A 20870-nucleotide genomic window follows, 5' to 3' on the forward strand; every position below is an offset into this window, starting at 1 on the left:
CAATAGAACTACTTGGAAAACAATTCTCTCTTTCCTAGGGGTTCTGAATCTTAAAAATGTCAAGATTTTGGAACAATCGGATTTCAGATGTTTTACCTCTATATTTTTATTATTTACATTTATCGGCTGAGTTCAACTACTTTAATAAATTATATTCCATAAAGGATACAAAATAAGTACAATTTCCAAACATGCACCCAATGGTCCTAAGGAAGATAATGAGCTAATTCCTAGAGAAAATTGCTGAAAAAAAAGTATTATTTCATAAAAAAAAAGTTACTTCGGTAAAAGGTAAAAAAATTAAAACAAAGATAAATATAATATCATATTTTGTTTAGTAAAGCATTAAGGTTAGGAAATGATGAAACGTTACTATCCATTAAGATAAACAATATTTTAAGTAAATATATATATGAATAAGGACACTTTCTGACCACATAGAATGGCAAATGGCACTTAAAATTTACTATATTCATTCTATGCTACTCAAACTTGCTACGTGATTTTTTTTTAAAACTCAGTCACAAAACAATTAATATTCTTAAAGGACATTTCTTGTATTTCATGATACAAATTGATGCCTGTGTAATGTCATGAGAAAGGAATAAAAGTGGTAATTCTGTTCTGGAGCCGAAGCATGGCTTTGGCCGCTAAGTTTTTCGATAAACCAGTGCCACATGGAAGCTCGAGACCATTACCTAATATTGCCCAGAACCATTCGGTTTTAATTTATTCTCAATGTAAATAATTGGGTGTTACTCTCACTGCTGAAGGCAGCTATTTTATTCATTAGCATAACTGTCAAGCAATGTAGTCACCTTACCTCATTCAGCAAAGGCAATTGCATGCTCTCACTTCCTTACAATGGGAATAAACTAAAAGGAAAGTGACCACAGTCCTTCCTCTAAGGGGATAAAGTCACCACACCTCAACACTTGCTTTGTTTGAAATTTGGCAGGTCAGCAAAATTTCAAACAAACTGTATGACCTGAACATCATTGTTTTCCATCACCATTTATTTTTTGATTATTTATTTTTGATGACGACCTTGGCTGGCATTACAATGTAATAATATATAGAGGTCAACAATTACAGTTAAAAAAAAAAAAAAAAAAAAAAAAAAACCATGACTGTAATGACACTGGATTTTGATTTGTAACTGTGTAACAAAAGAAATTATGATTTTTTTCAATTCAACCCTTCAAGAGGTTATATCAAATTACTGTGTTAAAATATTGCCTCAACTGGTCGGTGGCATTTTAACCCTTTTTAAAATATGTATTTAAATTTATGTTTTTCTGTAATTTCCACTTTGGCTTCATACTGTACAAAAGATTTAGAAATTTTTCAATACATGCTGCTGTCTCTTATGTGCACTTCAAACTAATAGCAGACACATTTTAACAGAAGGCAGCATGAGAACAACTTGGAAAATAAGAGGAGGGAATAGAATTGACAGAGGTATGTAAGTGGCTGTTGCTGTTGTCAGATTTAGATTAAAAAAAAAAAAAAAAAAAAAAAAAAACTGACGTTCTCTGGAATTAAAATCTAGAAACTGAAGAAATTAAACAAAATGATAAATGATAGCAGATATAGAGGATATTGTACCATTAAAAATATTATTATTAGCAATAACCATGAGTTTTTCGAATATTTTTTGAATTTTTTTACAAATTTAAAAATTTCTGATTTGATTTTTCACAATAATTTCGTTCTGATGTCAGGCAATCAGGTAAAAATAAGAAAAAACACTTAAAAAGTTTTAATTTTAGTAATTTTTTTAAAAATTACATGCACAATTCACTCTGCAAAGTCAGCCATAGTGGAAACCTCATTACTGTGAACTACACATTTCTTACAAACTCAAAAATAAAAGGATTAATGTAGGTGTATTACAATATTACTGGAAAAAGGGATACTTGGGCTAAAATATACCTATTCATGATTTCTTTATGACATAATGATGGTTGAGATGATTATACAGTTGTATGCACTTCAAGCAGTAGAACAGTTCACCAAGATATGCATAATTTCAAGTATGCGCAAGAGAAATGGTTGCTGCCAAGTTCAACAGAGATCTAAAGGTTGCTTTTAGATCTCTGTTGGTGGAAACAGTTAATGAGGATGTGCTGGACTGTTAGTTTGGTTTATTATAACATGCATCAAAAACGGCTTTCTCCAGTAAGTATAAAATATATGTTAGATGGGGATGAACAATATGGAAACAAGATAACCTGATAAAGGGCAGATTTTATGCAGGTTATTATAACTGCAATAATAAACACTTTTCTGCATGAATGAAAATATAATTAGCATTAGCAAGGGCATAAGATGCAAAAAAAAAAGCAAGCTCAAGAAAGCTAGCATCAGCCAAAAAAAAAAAAAAAACCACAAATGCACACACATCCCCCTTCTCATTTCACTCATCCACCCACTCCAAATGTTTGTCTGGTTCTGCCTTGAATCTGTTTAAGCTATCAACTTATATGACAGACATAAGTTTGTTCCAGCAATCAACCACCCGCTGGCTAAAGGCAAACTTCCGCACATCTATCCTACAACTGTCTTTCCTCAATTTCAATTTATGCCCTCTCAGGCAATTATTCTGAGCAAGAGGAAGAATCCCATCAGCATTGAGCATGCTCTAACCATTCAAGCATTTATACACCTCAATCAGATCACCTTGCAAGTGCCTACTCTCCAACACTGTAATTTGTAAAACTTAAACCTTTCTTCGTAAGAGCAACCCTTTGTTCCATTCACTAATCTTGTTGCCCTTCTCTGTACTCGTTCCAACAGCCTTACATCCTTCTTAAAATGAGGCTTCCAGACCTGTATACAGTACTCAAGGTGTGGCCTGACCATTGCCTTATACAAGGGGATAATCACCTTATATGATGTCTATTCACACACACAATAAAGGCACTTTCTTCCGTTAACACACTCGAAAAAGTCTGTTTTACACTGCAAAACGGTAGATTTATCACTTTTGTAAGCATGTCAATTTATAAATTGATAAATTTATTCAAGTTATAAGCATATAAATTAAAAACAAATGACGAAACCTTCCATGACAAGTGCATAATACATACTGAACAAGGATTAGCGAGAAACATCCACGCTCAGGATTTTGTCACCCCTCTTCCCCACCCACTAAACGCTGTTTTGACCGGGAAAGATAATTTTAGCCACGCCCATGTTTTTTTATGGCGGAAAATATTCACGGCGCTTTAAAATTCACATTTTTTTAGGTTTCATTTTTCATATTAAATCAGCGATCGCGAATATGCGAAACCGCGAATACAGATACCGCGAATAGCGGGGGTTTACTGTAAATTCCTTTCTGATTATCAAAGCTACAGTTTAGCAAGCAAAGTTGTAACAGCACATAAAAATTAATAATGCAAATAAAACTGTTTCACTTACTTGAGAATATAATGGTAATGCTTTAATCCCCACTAACAACTCAAGAATGTTTTGAAATACTTTCAGGGCAGAAATTGCCTAAAAAGAATTTAAGACATTTCTTTAAAACAGATAACATAACAAGCAAGCACATGTGCACTAGTGAATAAAAATAAAGTGTATAACTGTTAACAGCATATTGCTTTGTAAAATTATTGATAAAAGTCAATGAAGTCTGGTATCAATGACACTATGTTGTAATCCAACGGTACTGTGTGTGTGTTTGTACTTCCTGATAAAGAAGTAATGGCAGTTTTATTTACTTTTTTTTTTCTGAAAACCCGCAATAAACATTTTTTAATAGCAAAGACCCAATTTTCTGCATGAACCCTACTGTTCTTTTTGATAAGGCTGTAACATATTCTGTATTATACTGTAGAAAAATAAGGGTGGAATTGTAGATATTCTTACCAGAAACACAGCAATAACAGAGAATGCTTCAAAGGTGCCCTCCATTCTCTCTCAGATGCAATTACTCAATAGTTGATATCACTGTAGTTTATACAGGGTGATTCGCTACCAGTGGGACAAACTTGCAGGAGGTGTAGGGGGCACAAAGATGAATCGGAATCACATAGCATTGCAGGATCCGAAATGCCTTCGTCATGCGGTAGAGGATGTTGAACGGGAGATCGCGTGAACAATGATCCCGCTGGAAGTCAGCATTTGCGAACCTGGAGCTGTGGACTGCAATGGGCGCGCCGCTCTGCGCTTGTACCAGGAACGTTTCTCACACAGGCGTGCTCCTCATCATACGATTTTCGCACGTGTGCACAGAAGGTTACGTGAGTTCAAGAGAGGTACCATGAATCGAGAGCAAATGACGAGGACACCAGACAATGAGGAGAAGGTCCTACGTCTTGCAGAAGGCAATCTGAGTACGAGTACTTGAGCGATAGGCCAACGATTGGGTATTTCCCAATCCACTGTATGGAGGATATTGTCAACAAACCAAATGAGTTCATACCATCTGCAACGCATCCAATCATTGGAGCCTGCGGATTATCCACTCCAGAGGACTTTTGCTACTTGGTTTCTTCAACAGAAACGGTTCGCAAATGCTGACTTCCAGCGGGATCGCTGTTCACGCGACCTCCCGTTCAACGTCCTCTACCGCATGACGAAGGCATTTCGGACCCTGCAATGCTATGTGATTCCGATTCGTCTTTGTACCCCCTACACCTCCTGCAAGTTTGTCGCACTGGTAGTGAATCACCCTGTATACATTCAGCTCCCGAAATGACATCATTTTAGAAGCCACTAATTGGTTCCTGAGCTCCAGCTTATAAAATAATTTTAGCAAACAACATGGTTTCTTCCACTCTAATTACCATGCTGATCTGTTTCTGCCAACAACGAAGTCCCCTTCTCAAGCAGGAACCTGAGCAAAAGTTGTCATTCACCCCTCTTTGCAATTTCACTGTAGGAACTTTCACCACTTCCAGATCAGTCAATTAGGGCTAACAGAAGTCTGGAGTAGTGGTTGTTTTGTGGCTGAACTACACACAACTCCTGACCAAACTGTAGCTGCATTAAGGAAAGATTTCACTTTCTGCAACTGCCAGCAAAAAAATCTGTTTTCTTGTCATTCAAGATAGAATGTGAGGTTGGTCATTACTCTTAACAATTAACATCCTTCTGGCCAGATGGAGCTATACATAGGCTATTTTATTATATAAATAATATTGGTGTAGATACACCATAGTTTACCCATAAATTTAACTACATACGTAGTGTAAAGGCATTGTTTAAATTATCTCATATTGTGGCTACCTTTACAATGAGAAACCAGGTATTGCGCTACTTCAAATAAATAACACTTCTCTAGTATAGGAGGCTATTGTTATTTATTCTCAGTGGGCACCACCACCAAGATGCGCTTGTTGGCTTACTCATCGGTGGGTGGGCAGGTACCCTGATAATGCAAACATGCCATCACAGTTGCGAAGTTAATTCCACAATATGAGAGATGCCAAATGTTGAACAGAATGATATTGTACTTAAAGACTAAATGCACAAGGCATAATATGATATGGGTTTAAATTAACTATATAATAGATACACCATAGTTTACATATAAATTTAACTACATTAGTGTAAAGGCATTGTTTAATTTTATCCCATATTGTGTCTACCTTCAACAACAAGATACCAGGTATTGCACTACTTCAAATAAATAATGCTTCTCTAGTAGAGGAAGCTACGGTTATTTATTCTCAGTGGGCACCACCACCCAGACATATTTCGAAGCTTGTTGGCTTACTCAATGGTGGGTGGGCAGGTACGCATCAACTTCTACAATGACAGATGGAAGTTTGTTCCAGCAAGCAATCAACCACCTGCTAGCTAAAGGTAAATTTCTGCACCTTTTAAGCTTTAATTTGAATAAAGAATTATTATAGAGAACACAATTTTTGGCTGATGCTGCATAAGCTTGCTTTCTTGTATCATATGCTTCTGCTAATACTAATGCTAACAAACTTTATTAGAAAATAGAATCTATTTTAATTATTATATTACTCATTTAGGTCTGGCCCAAATTCCCAACAGCCAAAATCCCAACGGCCAGAATCCCGACAGTATCTACTATATTGTAAAAATATATGAATATAATTCTATATATTTATTAGTTTTTCAGTAAGCAAAAATTTACCTTATTAGATTAATTTGGTAGAAAGAATATCAAAAATAAAAATTTTAACGACAAATACCTCTCTCAATTTGAAGATCATGTTTTCTGTTACAGAAACACAGTTTCAAAATACAATCAAACAAATAAAAATGACTTAATTAATTTTGCTTTATTATATTGCATTTAATTGGTAATTTTTCATGTCGAATTTTGGTATTTGTATAGGGCATTTGAGCAATAATTATAGGTATAGCATTGAAATGCTAAAGATAAAAAACTTGAAATAAGAATATTTTCAGAATATGAAAATTTAAAGTAAAGTTTTTTGGCAGCTGCGTCATAAATATCATTAGAATAAACTAAAACTGTAATTATACAGATATTTGTTATTAGCTGTACTTCCACAAATTTCTTTGACAAGTACATTAAGAATGACCATGGGCTCTGGCCAGGATATTCTGAAAGGGGTAACAGGTAAAAATATCCCTTTTTCGTATTATAATAATAATAATAAAATGGGATTTCTTGTTAAAGACTCTGCAGTGGGAGAGGAAAGAATTCTCCTATTTACAACAAAAGTAAATATTCAACGCCTAAATTCCATCATGTGCCCAATAATGGATTATGGATGGTACATTTAAAACCGTGCCCATAATTTTTTTGGTAATTATATACAATACAAGCACCAATAGGTAATGAAAACTATGTTTTTTCCACCTGGGACAATGTGTTTGGAGAAAAATTCCAGCAAGTGGACTGGCATCTCAGCACAGATGAAGAATTTAGTTTGCTGCTTCGACATTTGCGTGCCTTGGCATTTATTCCTTCTGGTGAGATACCACAAGCATTTAACGTTCTGAAGCCACATTTACCATGGGAGGCTAATGATGTGATAGAGTGATTTGAAGACAATTATATATGTGGAAGAATTGGACGGTATATGCGTAATGGTAATTCACTCTCCATTATTTCCACCAACATTATGGTTTTTATATGATTCCATTCAACTAGGAATTCCATACACAAAACAGTGTTAAGGCGTGGTATAGAAGATGGTAGAGTATAGATGGATGAGCACATATTGGCATATATAGGATCATTGAGGAATTTCAGAAAGAACAGCAACAGGTCGATAACCAGGCTGAATGCATACTTCGTGGTGAATCATGTCCAAAACGCAAGAAGGCGACAGTTGAGAGAGAGAGAGAGAGAGAGAGAGAGAGAGAGAGAGAGAGAGAGAGAGAGAGAGAGAGAGAGAGAGAGAGAGAGAAGAGAATAATGATGGTTGTGAATGATCATATGAAAATAGATCTGTGATGGATTACCTTTGCAATATTGCACACAATGTATCTTTAAAAATATTATTTTATTTTATGCATAATATTTATAAATATTATTTTATTTTATGCATAATATTTATAAATATTATTTTATTTTATTTTATAAAGTGTGTGTTGTTTATTCATTAATATGACATTATCAACATTATTATATATTAACATTATCATATACTCTTTGCATAACTGCAATGCACGCGTTTCATGTGTTCAAATAAAATTTTAATGTTTATAGCAGCTGTTCTGATTACACAAAAAACATTTTGGCGAAGGCAAAGAAAGCCAAAACAAGAACCATGGGAAACATAAGCTAACTTACGCGGAAAATTAGTTTCAAGATACTGCATTCTAGGTGTTGCTCGCTCGGTAAACAGACGGTAGGTATTATCAGTGTGGAGCAGAAGTTGAGAACGATATATTGATTGACAGGTAGGCATGGAAAACGATGTGCTGATTGGTGCATGACCACAACAGACGGTAACATTGGTTTAGTATCACCTGCCCTAATCTCAGAAGCACTAATGGTAACTTGCCCCAATGAATGCTTTCCATAATGGTGAAAAAAGGTCAGGTTACCTCCACTTGAACCCCCCCTCCCGAAGTGGAGGGGATAACCTTATCTTTTTTTTTTTTTTCTTTTTTTGGAATCATCGGTGAACTAGTGCATAAATTGTTTATTCACAAAATATTAATTTTTTTTTATTTTTAAAGACACTCGCACGGATACACATGTGTCATAACGTCAATCAACACCTCAATAGCTATTCACTATATATATAAGCTAAAATAGGATATTTGCCAGCAGCATGGCAAACCAGTAGAGTGAAAAAGAGCTCAACCAAATAAAATAAAAATAACAATAACAGAAAAATATATAGGAGGGGGATAAAGAAGAAGAGGGTAGTGTTGAAGCAACGTTCCTAAAATAATTTAGAAAACTGAGCCAATTAAAAGAAATTTAGTGGCACCCCCTTGAAAGCACCCATTTCCGAATTATGTGAAATCTCACTAAGATGGAAACGTAGACTAACGTTATGTGATCAAATAAATTGAAAATAATAATTAATAAAATGAAATGAAATAAAACAGACTGACCATTATGCCCCATCTCGACAGAGGACCTCTGTCGAGATGTCCTTTTTCTGTTATTGTTATTTTCGTTATTTTATTTGGTTGAGTTCTTTTTCACTCTACTGGTTTGCCATGCTGCTGGAAAATATCCTATTTTAGCTTATTATAAGCAACATGTAGTGGATTGTGCCTTTCAGCTGCCCCTGATGTTGGCTTTTCTACTATTTTTCTTATTTATTTTAATATATTTTGATTACTTTTTATCTCTCTATTTAATTTTGGATTATAAAATACACGGCATAACTTCAGGAATGAGTTCCTCATATGTAGACAATAAAAATATTTTATATTAACGTAGTTCTGGAAATGCTTGGTTCCTGAGTTATTAACCGGAATGTCTTATCTCCCACAGGTAGATTTCCTTCATCACAAGGTACTGACAGAATCTGGTGGTTTTCCATTCCGACCATGTACTCAAATCAGGAGCAAGCGGATATGCACTTTATGTACGGTTTGGCGGACGGCAATGCTCTGGAGGCTCGTCATTTGTACCACGAAAGGTTCCAGAACGAAGATGTCCAAACAGGAAAATGTTTGAAGGTATCTATCACCGCCTTTGTAAACATGGGACCTTTACACCTCATGCTGCCGACAGAGGACAACCCAAGATCTATGATTCCTGAAGTAGAGGGGTGGACCGACTGCCTGGCCTCCACGCTCACTGATTTAAACCCACTAGATTTCTTTTTGTGGGGTCATTTAAAGTCATTGGTGTATTTGACACCTGTAGCTGATGTGGAAACTCTCCGCAATCGAATTGTGGCAGGTTGTGAGACAATACGAAACATGCCAGGAATTTGGCATCGTCTTCGTGAGTCCACAAGACGTCAATGCGAGACCTGTATTCAGGCAGAAGGTGAACATTTTGAACAATTACTATAAGGTGATGTGAACAGTTAAGTGTCATAGACAGACCTTCAAAACTCGGAAACCAAGCATTTCCAGAACTATGTTGATATAAAATAATTTTTATAATTGTCACATATGAGGAATTCATTCCTGAAGTAATGCCGTGTATTTTTGAGACACCCTGTATATATATATACAGGGTGATTCACTACCAGTGCGACAAACTTGCAGGAGGTGTAGGGGGCACAAAGACGAATCGGAATCACTTAGCATTGCAGGATCCGAAATGCCTTCGTCATGCGGTAGAGGACGTTGAATGGGAGGTCGCGTGAACAGCAATCCAGCCGGAAGTCAGCATTTGCAAACCGTTTCTGTTGAAGAAACCAAGTAGCAAAAGTCCTCCGGTGTGGATAATCCGCAGTCTCCAATGATTGGACGCGTTGCAGATGGTATGAACTCATTTGGTTTGTTGAGAAATACTCAATCGTTGGCCTATTGCTCAAGTACTCATACTCTGATTGCCTTCTGCAAGACGTAGGACATTCTCCTCATTGTCTGGCGTCCTCGGCATTCGCTCTCGATTCATGGTACCTCTCGTGAAACAACCAGTTTCACGTAACCTGTGCACACGTGCGAAAATCGTATGATGAGGAGCATGCCTGTGCGGGAAACGTTCCTGGTACAAGCACAGAGCGGCGCGCCCGTTACAGTCCGTAGCTCCATACGCGAGGTGCATGTCGACCAGTTCAACATTTGAATACTCGTCCATCCTACTGCCTCGGGAACCGGTTCGCAAATGCTGATTTCCAGCGGGATCGCTGTTCACGCGACCTCCCGTTCAACGTCTTCTACAGCATGACGAAGGCATTTCGGACCCTGCAATGCTATGTGATTCCGATTCGTCTTAGTGCCCCTATACCTCCTGCAAGTTTGTCCCACTGGTAGTGAATCACCCTGTATATATATATATATATATACACACTGGTGTTCAAAGAAAGTGGATCACCTAGGAATTTCACATTTCTAACCCTTTTTCACTATGGTATGTTACATTAATGACTAGCATCACAAATAGAAATATAAACAAAAGATATTTATTAATAGTTAAGGCAAAGTTTAGTATTATTTGACAGGTGCTCTCAAAATATTCCAAAATGAGCATTTGCAACCTTTATACAAGAGCTTTGATAAACACAACAATTATAGCTGAAATGTTATCAGAAGCCCTCAATTTGCTTCACTTTATCATTTTAAATGGAAAACAAAATGAAAAGTTCACCAGGTGCAAATTAATATTTAGCTGAACCGCCTCTGGCCCTGATGACAGCAGCACACTGTCGAGGCATCGACAAGATAAATTTCTGAAGATAATCAACTGATAGTTCGTGGTTCCAAACACGAATTATGGCTTCCTAAAGTTTACAAAGGGTCTTTGGTTTCTTTCTGGCAACTGCAGAAATAAGGAAACAGTTCTCTAAAGTATTCAGGTCTGGGCTGTTTCCTGGCCAGCTAACAGTAGCAATGGACCGTTCTTCCAACCATTTTTTCATCTGTAACAAATGTAAACACATTACTGTTGAAAAACTAATGCAGAAATGAAGCCAAAGTAACTATAGAAGTGTCTACTTACACTTTTCACCCGATGACAAGGAGCAGAGTCATCCTGAAAGATGCAGTTATTTGGCAGGTTGAAATGGTCTCTAATGGTCGGCAGCAATTTGCCCTCCAACACAGCCAGGTATCCACTGGCATTTATGAAACCTTTTATAAACTGCAGGTGACCTACTCCGCAATACGAAATGCACCCCCATATCATTTGGCTGGTAGGGAATTTCACTGTGGACACCATACATGCTGGATGGTATTCTTCACCACATCTACGGCGAATCGTTTGTATCTTATCAGAGCCATGCTGGTTGAATTTCTTCTAATCCGAGAAAATAACTGATTTCCACTGCTCAGGGGTCCATTTGTCATGCTCCTTACTAAATTAATTGGGCCTTTTTCATTTTTTGTGTGAGGAGGGACTTCTTAGGACGACGGGCTACAAGTCCATTTTCGAAGAGGCATCTTCTGACCATTACTGTACTTGCTACCACTCCTGTATGTTCTTCCCATTATCTTTTCAGTTCAGACAAAGAAGCTTTATGGTTTTTAAGGCATAAGCACTTCAAAACACGGTTCTGGGTGTAGAGACTCGTTTGCATCTGGTTCCTTTTTTCCTATCAGCAGAACCAGTATTCTTGAGATTTGAAAGAAATCTACTCACTGTCAACTGATTACAAGACACTATAAGTAATATGACAGGAAGAACATCCTTTCTCACATAAGGCAACAATAGCACTCTTTCTTCGTGGCGTTAACTGCACGTAACTCGTCATCCTGACACATGCAAGTAATGACTGTAACTCTTGCAGAACGTTCTTATATAGCTGAAAGAACAGCTGATGCAATATTACGCATGTCAATCTTATCTGATGCAATCTGTAAGAAATATTGCCATATACTTACGTTATTCGGATGACAATTACAATTTTAAGGGGTGATGCACTTTCTTTGAACACCAGTATGTGTGGTGTGTGTGTATATATATAAAAAACAGAATCTTTCTTTCTTTTCCTAACTTAACTTTTAAGGTTAGGTCACGAAATATAAGGAAACCTTTTTGATTATTTCCTAACCTACCATTTAAGGTCAGGTTATGAAATAAAATGAAAAATAAAGAAACCTTTTCTTTTTTTCGTAACCAAACCCACAGAGCTGTGCCGAGGGTGAGGCGAATGAGGCTCCTGCCTCAGTTTAAAAGCTGAACGAGGGTGCCAAAAGAAAGATTAAATAATTGCCAACGTTGCCTTGATTAACAGTAGGGCACATTTTAGTACCTTGCTTCAGGTACTAAAATGGCTCAGCATGGCCCTGCAAACCTAAATCAATAATATAATAAAAACACTCATGAACTCCAAAAATCTGCTTTTAATAATGAGAAAAAAAACATAATGAAGAACATAAAAATGAACGAAATGGAACTTTTTCAGAAAAAATAAATAAAAAATTCACGAATACAAATCGTATAGTTGGACCTCAATAGCTATTCGCAATTTGAGTAATAATATTCTGAAAAGAATCTTCATGATTTTTCCCATAAATTTGATGCCACATATATTCATTCATGTGACCCGTCAACATATCTTTATGGCTGCCATTTAGTCTTTTAGTCACACTTTTTAGTCTCTTCCACTGGGCTTCGATGTTATTCATATGTGTTCCTGTATGTGGATCTACAAAATGTCCCTTGTGTTTCACCGTTAAATGTTTGTAATTCTTTTTTTTTAAGGCTGTAATATGCCTACATCCATGCCATTCATCTGTTATGATGGTAGTATTTTTCTTCACTACTTTTCTAATAACGCGTGAAAGAGTTTTTGCTTTCTGATTTGTTATGAATTTCATGAAAACGAATTTTGATTCTCTTTCAAATACTCCAAACACCCATTTCTTCTTAGCAGTTAAATTTCGTCCTCTGTTATGTTTTGGTTTTACCAATACAGTTTCATCTGCTTCTACAGTTTTCCCCGATCCACCCAACTTAATGGGTTTTTTTTAACAACTGCAATTCACAAATATCTCTTAGTTTTTCATAAAACTTAATTGCTGTTACTTGCGAAATCTCCAGATGGAATGCTGTCATAGTTACTGGGACCAAACGTATATAATATACATTTCTTTATTAAAACTATGTTTTAATAAAGAAACTCGCGCAGAACATTTTATACAATACCAGAACTTTCCACATGACTCTGTTCATGATTCAATTAATTTAAAATAATCATTGTACTTAAAACAGTACAATTTCAGTCTTATTAATTTAGTTTTCATCAAAAAATCAAGCAATGTTTTATTTTCCTTACAAATTTCTTCCATCTTTAAAAGATTCATCGCTACTATTACCTGTTTACCGTTCATTACAAAACTAAATATGCGCCGTTCTTTACTCATAAATACACATCATAATGCCAACCAATGACTACACAGTAGCTTGTCGTCTGTCACGCTCACCACCAATCATTTCATCATTTGCCACGCCTACCTGTCAATCAGTATATCATTCTTGACTTCTGCTCCAGACCGATAACATCTACTGTCTGTTTACAGAGCGAGCAGCGCTACAGTGCCGTATCGGGAAACAAATTTTCCTGGTAAGTTAGCCAACATTTCCAGTGGTTCTTGTGTTGGCTATCTTTACCTTAGCCAAAGTTTTTTACTGCAAACAGTTTCTGAGATATGAACTCTAACTTTGTTTTTTAATACAATCGATATGTCAGGATTTTGGGTGGCACTGATTTACAATATGTGTCTTTTTGATTTCCTCAACTTTCAATGCACATTAAAAAGAAATATGAAAAATTCAGCTTGAACATATATTTGCTGTATTTTTGATTTAAAAACTATTGGAAAGTTATTTCAGAATACAAATATCAAAAGCAATACCCAAGTTTTAGAATTATGGTGTAAAGTATAGATGTATAATTATACAAGTGGTTTAAAATTTTTTCGAATTCCAAAAACACTTTGCACATAAGATATTTATATTAATTTTCATACTTACTGTTAAAACTAATAGCAAAAGCATTACAACAGGATAACCAATGTTCCTTCTCAATGGGGAAACTTTTACTTGCTTTTCTGAAAAATATTTCATACAACATCGTATCAACAACCACATGATTTTATATTTTAATATGAAAATTTAAATTTAAAATCTAAATTTATTACTAAAACAATTGAATATTTTTTCATAAAATAATTATAATGACAGACTGAAAAATACGTTGATGGGCAACACTCTTCCATCGCTATTTGGAATGCAACCTTCAACATCATGTTTCACTGTTGTGCATCGAATTGCTGCTTGAAGTATTAACTGCTATGGTAGCCAAAGAAAAAGTTTCTGTTATTGTTCAGCAAAGAATTGGGATAGTTTTATGTTAAGCCAGAAAAAAGGTAGGAGAAAAGTCAAGAGACATCTGAGATAATTCAAGAAGCCTATGTAACCAATGCTTTCAAATGATCAGGTGTATTAAGAGGTGGAGGCATATTAAAAGCAGTAAAGTTATAGTGAAGGATTAACAAATATGCAGCTAACCAAGAATGGTAGTAAGAGATGGAAATATAACAAGAGTAGAACTAAATCAAAGGGAGGTCCAACTAAATGAAAGGTCCATTAAAGGGAGACAATGGGAGAATTAGCAACAAAATTAAGTACATTTTTTGAATAATGTCACAATATTGTGATTATGGTATTAAATATATTCACATTTGTGCTAAAAAGGTTTCACATAACCATCTCTTCTCTTAATAAGTGCAGGCCATGCTGAGGAAAAGTCTATCCCAAAAGCAATGCACAATCTCTCCAGAATAGGATTGACAAGGTTCTCATCATGAATTTACTCCTACCAAGCCTTAGCCGTATATGGCTTGCAGCTTTTTTTCAAAATTGGCTCGTAACTATGAAGTAAAATCACAGAATGCCCTTATTTCACAACATCAGTACCTATATGTATAACAACATGACCCTTTGTGTCCTTAAAAATGATAACTGTTCCAAAATTTTGGCCCATGGCAGATGTGGATAACATGAATAACATATTCCCCATTCAAATTAGTTGAAATGAATCACTTGTGTAAGGTTTAGAATCTATTTATTGCTAACAGAGTCTAACAATCACTGTTTCACAGATATTTTCTCCTCCATTTCTTTAGTGATTATGAAGATTAGATTAGGTTATGTTAGATCACAATCACTGTACAGGAAAAGAAAACATTCACAAAAGGTATGACTGTTAGACTATTAGTAATAAATAAATTCTAAACTTTATACACAAAGTAATTACATTTTAAGTATTTTGATTAAGATAACCTGTGCCATTCAGGTCAGCTTGGTAAAGAAATTGAAGAGAATAAACCTGTATCATATATGACTATTATTCAATGCAGGCAATTTACCCATCCCGACCAGGCTAGTCAGGTGGTTAAAGTGTCTGCCTGGCAACCCAAATGTCGGGAGTTCGAATCCCGCCTTGGGCTTGGATATCACGATGGTGCTGCACTATCTGGTTCGATCTCATGGCCACAATACACGAAGGAAGCAGGAAAAAAACTGGTTCCTTCACGTATTGCTCACATCATACGATAAAAAAAAAAAAAAAAAAAATTCAATAAGTAATATATGGATTATAAATTTTACAAAAGTGAAATGCTTTCATTCCAAGTATTTTGATCAAGATAAACTGCACAAAATGCTGTTGTTATATACTATATATTCCTCATTTCTCTACTGATTAATAAGGTGGAAAACCAGGTGGAGTATATTAAGAGTTCTTTTAAACAAATAGCAAATATATTTCATACTGGATATACTGTTTATTTAAAACCATTCAAAATCTGCTTAAAACAAGTTAGTATTAATATTAATATAGGCATATAGTGCAAGGAAGACATGCTTCTGGAGGACCAGAAAAAAAAAAAGAAAAAAAAAAGAAAAAAAAAGAAGAAGCTAGATAACAAAATATGCACTTCGCCGCCCCTCATGTAGGTAACTATCCACTTGTCCTTTGAATTTTTTCAAACTGTCAGCCTCAACTACCTGCAGAGGAAAGAGCAACTTGATCCAGTAGTCAATAACTTGATGGCTAAAAGAAAACTTGCTACAATCTAGTCTAAACCTCTTCTCCTGTAATTTGAATTTATGGCTCCTCATTCGGAAATTCTTTATAACAGTGAAAATTCCATCTTCATTCATTTCACAAACCCCTCTCAAAGACATAAATGCGAGTTACCCATCTTTGAACTCTTTCAAGAAGCTCAATGCCTTTTTTGATGTCTCCATACTTGAACACATTACAAATGCAGTCTTACAATTGCCTTATACAGTGCAATTATGACTTCCCTATACCTACAGGATACATGGTGTTCTGTTCGATAAATCATTGATAGAACACCATGGGCTTTCCTGGTCTTTCCTAGTTTACACTACTCAGAAACTTGACATCTGCACATATCATAACTCATAGATCCCTCTCTTCCTCTACAGTTTTTAATTCAATCCCACCAAGTTATAATTCATTCTTGGGTTGCTATTCCCCAAGTATAAGGCCTTGCATTTTGCTATATTAAAACAGCTGCCACTTTTCTGACCATTTGATCGGTAAGGGTTTCCACGTGTTCGTAACTACCGCTACCGTTAGTAACTTTCCCGCCATTGTGATACCGTACTAGATATACCGTAGGTTATATACCGTACTAGAAAGCGTTAGTTGAACTTCGTTAGCAGTTAAATTGTACGTTTAAATAAATACATATAACGACTTAGATTACAAACGTAATATAATTAATAACATAACATAATTAATAAATTAATAGAATCATGACTCAGACCAGAGCAGCAAAGCAAAAGGCTCAAGCTAATGGAAGTGCTGTGGCTCAGAGCAGAACTGAGGGGGGCCAGTTGTCCTCTGACTCACAGCCTTATAAAATGCACTGTTTGCTTGATGTTTGCAGAGCAATCGGGTACGGGACATGATACTGCCAAGGGGGATGTCTTTGTGTGTGCGCGATGCAAGGAGTGTATCGATATCAGGCAACAACTCGGCGTTCTTGTGGGCCTATATGAGAGCTTGAAGGACAGGGTGGATGCCCTCAAAGAAACTAAATTGAGGGGCCCATCAAGCTCTCAGCTGCCCACATCAACGCCAGAGCTTGCACTTGGGCATCGCGTGACACAGAGACAACCCCTAAGGCAGAATGCGCTGGTCCCGAAGGAACTAGTAGTTGTTGGTGACTATTGTCAGGGAAACGGGGAACATGCTTTGAAAAAAGATAGGTGGAACAGGACCAGGGTATGTCTGCCAGGGGCAAAGGTTGATGATGTTGTAGAGCGAATATCATCTTTTAAGGGCACAAAAGGTGATATAGTTATACACGTTGGCACTAATAATATTAAGAGTAGGAGACCGGCAGAATTACTTAATAAGTACAGGTCACTGTTGAACAAAAGCCGAGAATTAGGGTTGAATTTGAAAGTGTCTGCAATTCTGCCCAGACACGATAGGAGGGAGTATATGATGAGAGCCTTGTCGATCAACTTGGCCCTGGAAAGATTGTGCAAGACTCAAGGGGTAGAATTTTTTTCAGCTTGGACTGTACTTGTTAACAGGAGAGATTGCTTCTACAGGGATGGGATACACTTAAATAGAAAGGGTGCAAGAATATTTGCTGATGCTATCGAGGCAGTGTTAGGTGGGTCGGAAAACTGCTAGCTTGGGGGGAGACAAAGACCAATAGATTGACAGAAGCCACTGGCAGAGGTGAAAGAGATTCTTGCACTGCTTCTATTAGAATGAGCAGAAGCCTGAAAAACAAGATGCATGGTATTTCAGAGACTGCTGGGAGCCATTGCGGTACAAGTAAACACATGGGTTGTGTTAGGGTAGCTAAGAAAAGAAACAGGTGCAGGTATACTTGCGTGTACACCAATGCTAGGAGTTTAGTAAATAAATTTGATGAATTTGAGGTATTGCTCAAAACATCAAAGGCAGATATTGTTGGGATATCAGAGACGTGGTGTCACACAGATATAAGGGATGCAGAACTGCAATTTGGGGAGTACAACGTCTACAGAAAGGATAGACAGGATAGGAAGGGGGGGGGTATGCTATTAGTTAAGAAACACATAAAAACCAAGGAAGTGAAGCCAGTCGACATCGCCGGACAGTGCAGTGTTGAGTCAGTTTGGTGTGACATAAGCATTGGGAGATCAAAATTGAGAGTAGGAGTGTGCTATAGGCCTAATGACTCTGATGAGTATAATAAGGAACTGTACAGGGAAATAGAGTGGGCCAGTAAATCAGAGTGTCTTATAATGGGAGATTTTAATTTCCCAGATATTGACTGGAATTTGGGGGCTGGTAACTCACACACTAGCAGGGCTTTTGTGGATTTATTGGATGATTGTTTTCTACATCAGCATGTTCGGGAGGCAACTAGAGGGAGTAATACTCTTGATTTGATTATCAGCAGTGATTCTTCATGCATTAAGAATCTGCAGATAAATGAACCACTAGGTGGCAGTGATCACAGTGTGCTGAAGTGGGATTTACTCAAAGAGGTAACTACCATTAGGGGTAAAGGGAAGGGTTATTGGTTCCGTAAAGGCGACTACGATGGACTGAGACAGTATTTAAATTCTATACAGTGGGACCAACTGATGATGTTACCAACAGCAAATTCAAAATGGGAAGCATTCAAAGAACTTATCTTGGAAGCTACTAGGCTTTACATACCAACTAAGAAATATTGTTCAAGGTTTAGGCCAAAATGGATGTCAGATGAACTAATGAGGCATATTGCAGAGAAGAAAAATGCATGGGATACATACAAATTAACACATGACACAGAAGCCTATGATAGATACAAGTTGATATGCAACCAAGTTACAAAGGAGGTTAGGCAGGCGAAGGCAGATTACGAGAAATCCTTGGCAAAGGATGCAAAGAAAAACAGCAAAGAATTCTTTACTTATGTAAACTCTAGAAGGAAGGGGATGAATCAGATTGGTCCACTTGATATTGATGGGTCAAGTGTTGATGATCCTGCTCAGGTAGCTAACAAACTAAATGAATATTTTGCATCGACATTCACACATGAGGAGTTATTCAGCGAGGGGAATGCCAGAGGTGTATTCAACTCTAGCATTAAGCTACAGAATCTTGAAATAACTGGGAGTAAAGTGGAGGAGAAACTGTTGAAGATAAACACAAGAAAGGCACCCGGGGTGGATGGGATCTATCCAGTTATATTAAAGGAGGCAGCAAAGGAAGTAAGCAAACCCTTAGCCATAATTATGAGAGCTTCCTTGGACTCAGGGGAGGTACCCATAGACTGGAAATGTGCAAATGTGACCCCAATTCAAAAAGGAGGATCAAAGGCTAACACAAGTAATTATAGACCTGTGAGCTTAACTTCTGTTTCAGGAAAATTAATGGAGGCACTGGTTAAAGAAGCACTGCAGGATCATTTAGACAAGACTTCAGTTATAGCTCAGACACAGCATGGTTTTGTTAAGGGGAAGTCTTGCCTGACCAATTTGATTGGATACTATGATGCAGTCACAAAAGAACTGGATACAGGGAATAACTTTGATATTATATACTTGGATCTTAGAAAGGCTTTTGATACTGCTGCACATGGAAGACTGCTACACAAATTGGAGCAGTGTGACATTATTATTATTATTATTATTATTATTAGCCATATGGTACAAGGAAGCCTGAGGCTTATGCTCACCAGCCAAAAAAAAAAAAAAAATCCTGAGTTACCCACTGTGTGTGTGTGTGTGTGTGTGTGTGTGTGTGTGTGTGTGTGAGAGAGAGAGAGAGAGAGAGAGAGAGAGAGAGAGAGAGAGAGAGAGAGAGAGAGAGAGAGAGAGAGAGAGAGAGAGAGAGAGAGAGAGAGAGATTGGAGGCAAATTGCTGCTATGGATAAAGACAGAGAGTGGTAATCAATGGACACTGCTCATCGTGGACTGATGTTATTAGTGGAGTCCCTCAGGGCTCAGTGTTGGGTCCATTATTGTTTTCTGTATTTATAAATGATATTGATGATGGTATATCGGGCTTAATGTCCAAGTTTGCAGACGATACAAAGGTTGGCAGGGTTGTCAAGGACACTACTGACACTATGCTGCTGCAACAGGATCTGGAAAGGTTGAGCAGATGGGCTGAGAGGTGGCAAATGAAGTTTAACATTGACAAATGTAAAGTACTACACATGGGAAACAGCAACCCCAGAGCAACGTATCAACTCTGTGGTACTACACTGACAGTGGTAGAGAATGAAAGGGACTTGGGGGTGGTTGTGCAGGCAGATATGAAGTTCTCTGAGCAGTGCAAACGGGCTGCAAGAGTAGCTCATGGAGTATTGTCAATGATATACAGGAATTTTTCCAGCAGGGATAAGGAGGTGATTATTCCATTGTATAAGGCGATGGTCAGGCCACACCTAGAGTACTGTATACAAGTCTGGAGGCCTCATTTCAAGAAGGATGTAGAGCTGCTGGAACGAGTACAGAGAAGGGCAACAAGATTAGTGAATGGAACAAAGGGGTGTTCTTACGAAGAAAGGCTTAAGTTTTGCAAATTACAGTGTCTGGAGACTAGGCACCAGCGAGGTGATCTGATAGAGGTGTATAAAGCCTTGAATGGTTTAAGCATGCTCAATGCTGATGGGATTCTTCCTCTAGCTCAGAAAAATCACCTGAGAGGGCATAAATTCAAATTGAGGAAAGACAGATGTAGGATAGACGTGCGGAAATTTGCCTTTAGCCAGCAGGTGGTTGGTTGGTGGAACAGACTTCCATCCCTTGTGGTGGAGGTTGATAGCCTAAATAAGTTTAAGGCTCA

At 37.1% G+C, this 20870-nt stretch overlaps 1 protein-coding gene across 1 annotated transcript in view; it reads right to left on the minus strand.

Moving 5' to 3' along the window:
• The window catches only part of lili (LMBR1-like protein lilipod), a 229356-nt gene that overhangs the window by 25814 nt on the left and 182672 nt on the right, over positions 1-20870 (minus strand). Inside the window, exons 11-13 of the mRNA XM_090376265.1 lie at positions 14021-14097; positions 3427-3504; positions 170-243 (exon numbers count right to left, since the gene is read on the minus strand). Of these exons, the coding sequence (XP_090232391.1) occupies positions 170-243; positions 3427-3504; positions 14021-14097 (229 nt within the window). The remainder of the gene's footprint in view (positions 1-169; positions 244-3426; positions 3505-14020; positions 14098-20870) is intronic.

Source organism: Mastigoproctus giganteus, chromosome 6, assembly GCF_048544385.1.
Source record: "Mastigoproctus giganteus isolate SK-2022 chromosome 6, ASM4854438v1, whole genome shotgun sequence".
NCBI classification, from domain to species: Eukaryota; Metazoa; Arthropoda; class Arachnida; order Uropygi; family Thelyphonidae; genus Mastigoproctus; species Mastigoproctus giganteus.